Source organism: Poecilia formosa, unplaced genomic scaffold (genome assembly GCF_000485575.1).
Source record: "Poecilia formosa unplaced genomic scaffold, Poecilia_formosa-5.1.2 Scaffold505, whole genome shotgun sequence".
NCBI lineage: Eukaryota > Metazoa > Chordata > Actinopteri > Cyprinodontiformes > Poeciliidae > Poecilia > Poecilia formosa.
This window is the reverse complement of record NW_006800444.1, coordinates 224,626-233,156: the sequence shown is the minus strand read 5'-3', so window position 1 is coordinate 233,156 and position 8,531 is coordinate 224,626. Positions and strand designations below refer to the sequence as shown.

Here is an 8,531-nt window from a genome sequence, read left to right as displayed (position 1 = left end):
TACTTTAAGTTTTCTAAAGAACTTTAGGACTCGATGTGTCACTTCAGGATCTTTACTCTGAGGTCTGATATGCAAACCTCAGAGAATCACTGGGATAATGTGCTGATTGGTTCATGTTTGTTTATATTTATTCTAATGTAATGTGGATTATTTGGTTAATAAAGATTTTAATAATGTTCTTTGTACAAATATAATAACTGCACCTTTTATTTTAATCCTTCATGCTGTCTAGCTTTTTGTATTGGGATAAAGAAATTAAAATATATTTAAGTTTCTATTTTTACTTTGCCATGTTTATTTAGTAATAACATAAACATCCTGTTCAGTTGATTTCAGCTTTTTAAGCTTCTAATTAAGACAACAGTTTATTTTGCATTATTTAGACCAAGAATATTTAAATAAAATACACAAGCTAACTGGTTTCCAGCTGCAGACTAGCAGGTTAACTGGTTCCCAGTGATATAAATGAAGGCAGATTCTTCTCCTGGTTCACTTCAATGTTTTCTCTGTCAGTGTGAACGAGAAGCAGGTCCACAGAGACTCTGAGCTATGCTAGCGATGCTAACAGATTTTAGCAGCAGTTTGTTTTAAACACAAACTGATTATCAGGAGCTGCAGATCTAAACTCTGATGCTGAACAATGGAGTCTGTCCTTCAGTTCACTGATAATTGGTCATAATTTTATAATTAAATCGATTCATCATTGAAGAAGTTTGAAGGATTTTAGTGTGTAGTTATAATGTGTGACCACAGGAGAGCGGTAGAGAGCGAGTCTGGCAAAAACAAAAATGTAAAAATAATCTTCTGTTTCCTACAGTTTAATATTTTTAAAAGCTTCATTGACTTTTTAATTTTATTAATTGTTCTTTAGGTGGTTCCACCTGCTTGAGGTCCTGATCTCAGCTGGTTGAAGCTTATCAACAATAAATGTTTTTAGTTTAAATGTTTATAGTTTTTCCAGATTTTGACTCAAAATTACCCAGGGTAGGATATTTTCATCTAAACTGGCTCAGAGTTCTGGTATCCCCAGTTGCAGATGCTGTAAGTTTTGCATGGATTTAAAAAAAATTAATTTTACCAATGCTTTAAAGTAAAATTAATCAAAACAGTAAATAGTTTTCCAGTGTTGGAAGGTAAGTTTATCCTTTCATGATCTGCACGTATGAAAATGGTTCAACAGTCCTAAATGTTCAATCAGAACTATAGAGGAATCGTTTAACTCAAAGAAAATTCATGTGTTAAAATGACCTAGTCAAAGACCAAACCTGAATTCAAAGCTAAATCAATAACTAAAAATAAAAACTGATGATATCCACAGACTCACATCAAAGGGCATTTTAGAGAGATTTTCTTTTGTTCTTCCTATTTTGAGCTTCTTTAAGTAAGAGTCGTTTTATGGCCACTTGCCACTTTAAATCCAAATGTGCTGCAACTAGCCACGCTCCCCAACTTGACGTTTACACTGGTAAATGAAAATGGCTGCCAACAGATGTGCAATAGTACAACTGTACATCCTTGAATAGTAGAAGTGGAACCTCCTTCACAACCATCAAGAACGCAGCAAGTGGTTTCTGGATGGTAAGTCAACAACAAAACACTTGTCTTTTCCAGCAGACATTGTACAGCTGACCAAATGTGCTGGAGTTCAGCTTGTGTTGGGGCTGGGCTCTGGTAGGGTTGCTAGGTAACGGCGCATCATTTTCCAGACAACAAAATAACTAGTCGCCAAAAAAGACAAATGGGAGCGTTTTAAGAAGCAGTGATAACCCAAACACAAGTAAAAATGTGCAAAATGTGAATTTTGTACAATGGAGCCCCTTTAAATATCAAAACACTACATAATGCTTTCTTGAGGCATCGGATGCTAATGATAAAGATAATAGTGTTATTACTGGTACTCTCTGCTTTCAGTTTTTTATTTATGTCATAAAAAGCTAATTTTTCTCTTGATGAATATTGATTATGTGCCTCATGTAAAGGTTCCCTAAAGACATCTGGGCCGTTTCGTTCCACCAGAAAACCTACAAAACCTGGCAACAGTTGTTCAAATGTCACAATTACATTTACAAACTAAAGGAGCCCCTCTGGTCCGGTCCGGCTTGTTTACCTTCTGTGAATATTGATGAGCGAGGGACTCTTCCTGCTCATGGGGCCCGGCGGTAATTTGTCAAGAGATTCCCCATCAGCGTTTGGAGCAAGGCAGCCATTATTGCTTCTGTCGTTCAATCAGTTCACTTCTTTCCCCTCATTTCAACACTTCCCTGCTTTGAAACTGTTCAAATTCTGACTTTTTGACCTTTAATTTATCTGTAGTTCCAGCAGATGGTTTGCTAGGATCGTTTGAACTGCCTTTTGTCTGTGTGGGAAAACAATACAGGAGGAGTTGTAGCTTTTCACACTCATCTGTGAAAGGCCGTAAACACGGCAGAAGTTTCTGGCTTCAGATAGAGGGTCAGAGATAGCTCCTGGTTGGATGAGCAACGATACGCCTTATTTGAATAAATTAAAGATAAGAATACGCCTTCACTATAAAACTTTCCACATGGAGTAACAAATCAGATTTTGCTCTTGCAACTTCTCCAAAGACGTCTTTGCTTTTTGTTTGTCGTTTCCATCTTTTGTCTTTTTCTCTCTCAGGTAAATTCATGTGTTGTTTGTGCTCTGAGGTTTCTGATGTTTTGTGATGTGTTTGTCTGGTGATAGGATGCATCTGTCTTGAATAAATGCTGATTATTGTGACGCTGTTATCTCTGCGTGATCTCAGTCTTTGCGCACAGCATTTTTCTGAACCTGGGCATGAGAGAGGATTTAACGAGTCAAAAGGTTTTTAAAGTTCAATAATTTTTCCTCTCTTAACAAAACTCTGTAATTACATCCCATGTGGTTCTGGCTGCACACACCACCATCTTGTGGAGGGATTTCGCCGTTGCCAAGTTGTCTTTGAATCATAAACCTGCTAAATGTTTACGAGTTCGCACTGATCAGCTGTGAATGTGACCCATGCTGATCACATCTGTTTGAATTTTTCTATTTACTGGGAATCTTACGTTCTTGTAAATGTGGATGAAGCAAATACAGACGTCTGACACAAACTGTTTTCTACCCTGAAATATGAGGGTAAATAAAGTTACACAACTATAACATAACATTCTCACAATTTCATTTACAAGATGGTGTGTTTCTATTTCAAACCTGGTCCACAAATCTTTACGGAAATACTATAAAACCTTTAGATGTGTGCTGGTTATATTTATATTCTGGTTTAGTTTCAACTAGTAAAGTTTCTTAGGATCATATAAAGGAAAATATGAAAATCACTGTTGTAAGAATCGCTATATATTATTCTGTGGTTCCTCCTGTCAGGACAAAATCAAATGTTTAAATCAAATGTTAAACTGTAAAAACAACATTTTACCAAGTATTGTTGTTTAGTTTCCACTCCAAATGTCTTATTACATTTGGATTTAGAGAAAATTAACTTACAAGTAACTGTTAAGAAATAAACAGGAGCTTGTTTTAACTAAATAATTCTTATTATTTCACTTATTTTTTTTAACAAACTCATTTGTGGGCCTGATTGAAATCAACATCCTCAGCAAGCATAATGTAGATGGTACCGATATGCCTAAGGTTATCATCTGTTGGCAGAAATGTAATATAATAATCTGAATTATGCTGTCAATAGTAGCCTAAGCATCTGAAAATAATCTTTTTTTTTTTATTTTACCTCAGAATTTGTCATTTAATGAGGGTGGTCTCCTCTCTCATTCTGCTATGTCTCTATGTGAGCATCCTGGGCTGCTATTGTGTATCCCAGGATGGAAAAACTCACAAAATCTGATAAATAGGTCAATACAGCATCCTAAAGTCTATGTAAGTGTACATTTCTACTATTACTGATTAACTTTTTTATAACTAACAAACTAGACAAGAGTGACACNTGAGGGTAAATAAAGTTACACAACTATAACATAACATTCTCACAATTTAATGTACAAGATGGTGTGTTTCTGTTTCAAACCCGGTCCACAAATCTTTACAGAAATACTATAAAACCTTTAGATGTGTGCTGGTTATATTTATATGTTGGTTTAGTTTCAACTAGTAAAGTTTCTTAGGATCATATAGAAGAAAATATGAAAATTCACTGTTGTAAGAATCGCTATATATTATTCTGTGGTTCCTCCTGTCAGGACAAAATCAAACGTTTAAAAAAAATGTTAAACTGTAAAAACAACATTTTACCAAGTATTTTTGTTTAGTTTCCACTCCAAATGTCTTATTATATTTGGATTTAGAGAAAATTTACTTAACTGTTAAGAAATAAACAGGAGCTTGTTTTAACTAAATAATTCTTATTATTTCACTTATAAAAAGACATTTTCCTGTCAGTAGGTCTGTCACAATATAACATTTTGTCCCAGAAGTTATGATAAATAATATGGATGTTTTGAGATCATTTTCAGGAAATATAATGCAAGAAGACATTCTGAATAAACTTTACATTTTTATGAACATTTAACACTAGAATTGGAATACATTTTAAATATAAATATAAATAAATAAAACAATAAATACAATGCATTATGAAATCTCTGTAAACAAAACTGTCCTTCAGAAAAAGGTTTAGTTGAGACCAAAAACCAGTTTTTGGTAGTGTTGGGTTTTCTTGTTCAGTACTCATCTTTAAAATGAATCACACTTCTTTTCGTTAGACAGCTGCGTTCACTTTATTGCTAACGTTCAGCCTTCGGTTAACTTCATCTCTACTTCTCTTTGTTAGAACTGTGCTGCCTTTACACAAGAACTCACTCTCATTGCCTCCTGGTGGACAACAGCAGTACAACATGCACATAAACAACGTGACAGGATACAGAACTTGCAGCTTTACCTTTCAAAGTAAATTAGAAAACATGAACACATAACACAGAATAACTCAAAGACAAGTTAAGATGAGGACATATTCTAACAGGTAGAAAGAGAAAAAACAATAAATAGAGCAAATAGAAATTATTTTGTTTATTTTATATCAATCAGTCCCTCCAGTTTCTTGAGAATTATTGTGGAAATTCACGTAACATTAACATATCCCAGAACTTTTTTGCGTTAATACATAATTTCATACTTCTACTAAACAGTTCAAGTACAATTTTTATAAATGTCGGATTATAGTCCAGGATCTACAACGAATAAAATGTCAAATTTAGCATCATAAATAAGACATTAGCACCACAAACACTTTGATTTTTAAGAATTAATTCATATTTCAGTAGGTTGTGAACAGATTTTATCACAGTCGGCCCTTCAAGACCATTCAAGGTCTTGATTTGGCCCAAAACGAAAACACCCTAATTCTGTAGTCTAACGGGCCACATAAAAACCTACTGGGGGCCGAATTTGGCCCCCGGGCCTTGTGTTTGGTACGTTTGGCTTATAGGCTTATAAATGAGAAATACACACAAAAACAGTTTTGAGGTTTGTAGCCAATTTGCTTTGGACTTTTAATATTTTCTTCTCAGTCAACAGTTCAGGGAAAATGTAAACAAATGTTTTTATATTCTGTCACACAAAATATAAATTAAAAAGACTTTGTATTACCAAAATGTTGAAGCTGTATGAATCCTTTAGATGTCTGCAGTAAATGCAGTTCATCACATTTGGACTCATTTGCAGGAAAATAAGAGAGAGTAAGTCAAATGCTATCATGAATAAAATCACTAGTTATAAACTCCCTCAATTAAAGTGTAATAAATGGTTTAAACAAAGTAAGTATGATTCACCTGGTAATGACAGGAACTAAGAGACGAAACTGTTCTCTTAATGTCTTTGTTTTTCAGCTTGAGGAGACGTTTTCCTGGAGGAGCGGAGCGTCTAGGGATCGTCTCGTATGTAATAACTTGTTAGGACAGAACCTACACTGCAGGTATTTCAGTTTGAGCTCATTAAGACGTCCTCTTGTCTTAAAGTCACGTTACATCAGACCTCACAGAGCTCCATATGTCACAACACATCTGCTGTAATCACTCCTGGCCTCCTCACGTCAGGTTGCAGGTATTTGCACAGCTGAAGCAGTCAGGGCGATATGTACAACCTGTAGTGATGTTACAATTGACCGACACAGTCCTGTCATTTTATTCTTAGAAGTTGACTTTGCAGGACAGTTTTTTATGTCGCAACCAGAACCAAAGTAATGTGGATAAATTTCATTTCAGAACATGCCTTTTCAATTTATTACACATATCTGGTGTAAAGTTTATTAATGCCTTCATTCAGGTTCAGATATTTCACACATTGCCTCCGTGAGCAGATATTGACCTGGATCTGTTAATATGGGATTCTCTGCAGGACCTCAGATTTACAAGGTGAGATTACAGAGTCCAGTAGTGGAGATTGTTCAGCTGAAGCTTTGATGACGTGTGAGCCAGCTGTTCAGGAAAGTTTATGATGGGACAGGATGTAATGTCTCCCTGCAGATGTGGAGAACAATCAGCTTTATCAGGTCCTAAAATAGAAAAGGTCCAAGTATGTTTGTTTTTTTTTTGGCTGCAAGCAACTTTACATTATCAAACAACTATAGGACTTTAGCACGAATAATAAAGAATAATAAAGAGTGTAATGTACACATGTGGCTCTAAAAAAAAGTGCAACACAGGGATGAAGCACTTAAAAAAAGGATTTTTGTCAGTGTTCATGTTTTTAGTGTCATCAGAAGACACTATCCGTTTCCTAGCATCCCCAGTAGAGCCTAACCTGTCACCTAGCAACCCCAATGGTGCTCTAGCACGTTTGGTCAACTGGTTTTACTGGTCAAATGAATGATAACCTAAGCTACACATGTAGCTCATGTAGCTATAAATTATCTCTGCGTTTTAGTACAAGAGCCTTTCGTTTGCTGCCAATGTTGTAAAGTTAACTCTTGTTCTAAATCAGCGTTACAGTGTAAACATGTTTTCCACCTCCTGATTTTATTGTAAAATAAGAAGAAAATTAAAACTGTGAGTATTGAAATACCAGATTTGTAGTACGTCTGTTACTGTTCTAAAAAGGAAAGAGAGACAAACAGCTTTGATAAGTAAAATCTATCTGATCGACTCCAGGAAGCTAGAGGGAAGAGTTTATCAGTGTCAACACATTATTTTTGTGGTTATCTTTGAGTTGTAACTGAATATCCAATGTGAGTGGATGTTTAGGTGCTTCTTTAACTGATAGTTAGAGTAATGAGATTAAATCTAAACTGACTGCAGTCACATCTGCTAAAAGAAGCTTTGATCCCATTTGGATATTGGAAACCTAAAGCCAGAAGTGATGACATTGATTAGCTTGTTTCAGTTGCAGCTTTATGTATTTATAAAGCACTTTTGTTTCATTGATACATCAATCATTCAAACACATTTAACTGTATCTCAGCAAAACGTAAACATTTGGAACATCTATTATTACCTCGATTAATTATTGTCATTTTTCTCCTTGAAATACCAAAATTTCCTCTTAGCTTCATATTTCGGTCTGTCTGATTACGTAATTTTTAAATTATAATTTAATCAGAGTACTTGGGTAGACTTTCTACCAAATACTTTTGGATGGTTTCTTCTTACCTGAGTAAAAATATGTTGACGTGGTGCTAGTTTTACTTTAGGACATTGTTTGGCTGCTTTATCTGTGTAAAATATTCCTATTCTGAGCTTGAAGTCGCGTTTTAAAACTCAAACGCGTTTCTCATGTGATTGTCACGACCGCAGTCATTGGCTGGACNTGAAGTCGCGTTTTAAAACTCAAACGCGTTTCTCATGTGATTGTCACGACCGCAGTCATTGGCTGGACTCGGGTCACATGATCAGAAATATGTAAACACGAACCCAGAATCCGCAGTTCGCCTCAGTAAAAACAACCGAAAGCGAAGCTGATTATCCGAGGTAAACAACCTCACTTTCCCTCCCAGCTTTCCTCGTGTTTGCGCTGTTCCGTTTGCGCACCAGCTGACTGCAAAGGCGCAGCCGCAGCGAGCCTATAGGCTGAGTCTCCGCCTGCGTGTCCTGTCAGCGATTTGCTCCAGGGTCTGACAGGAGCGCAGCCGGCGGAGCCGATGACAGTCCGAGCATGGAGAACCCGGAGAGAGGAGGCAGGAGGAACAGGAACCCGCTGGCCACCGCCAACCTGCTTTCAAAGCTGTTCCTCTGGTAAGAGAAGCGGCGCGGCGCCTTATGCAGCCAGGAAATGTTTCTGTGTTACTGTTGTTATCATGACTCCAAACGAACCGGGGGTCGGTGCTGATCAGGTTTGGTTCTGCATGTCTGAAGTCTTTTGAAACTTTGTGAATAACTGCGGACATTTTTCTCTCCCCGCCGCTAAAAATATTCAAAATGAAAACAAGACTGTGGGACTGACGGCTGCGGTGAACGTTCAGTCTGTACATGACGGGCCACAATATGCAAATTTATAAGACGTTTCCAAACCACGTGTGGTTAAACATGCTTTGTAAGACATTATTGCATATGTAGCACTTTTAAAACTGTATTAATTTAACTTAATTT

At 36.4% G+C, this 8,531-nt stretch overlaps 1 protein-coding gene across 1 annotated transcript in view; it reads left to right on the top strand.

Moving 5' to 3' along the window:
• The first annotated feature begins 7,773 nt into the window (after positions 1-7,773).
• LOC103156854 (multidrug resistance-associated protein 4-like) overlaps positions 7,774-8,531 on the top strand; it is a 26,314-nt gene continuing 25,556 nt past the window's right edge. The window contains exon 1 of the mRNA XM_007579046.2: positions 7,774-8,177. Coding sequence (XP_007579108.1) covers positions 8,098-8,177 — 80 coding nt within the window. The 5' untranslated portion in view covers positions 7,774-8,097. The remainder of the gene's footprint in view (positions 8,178-8,531) is intronic.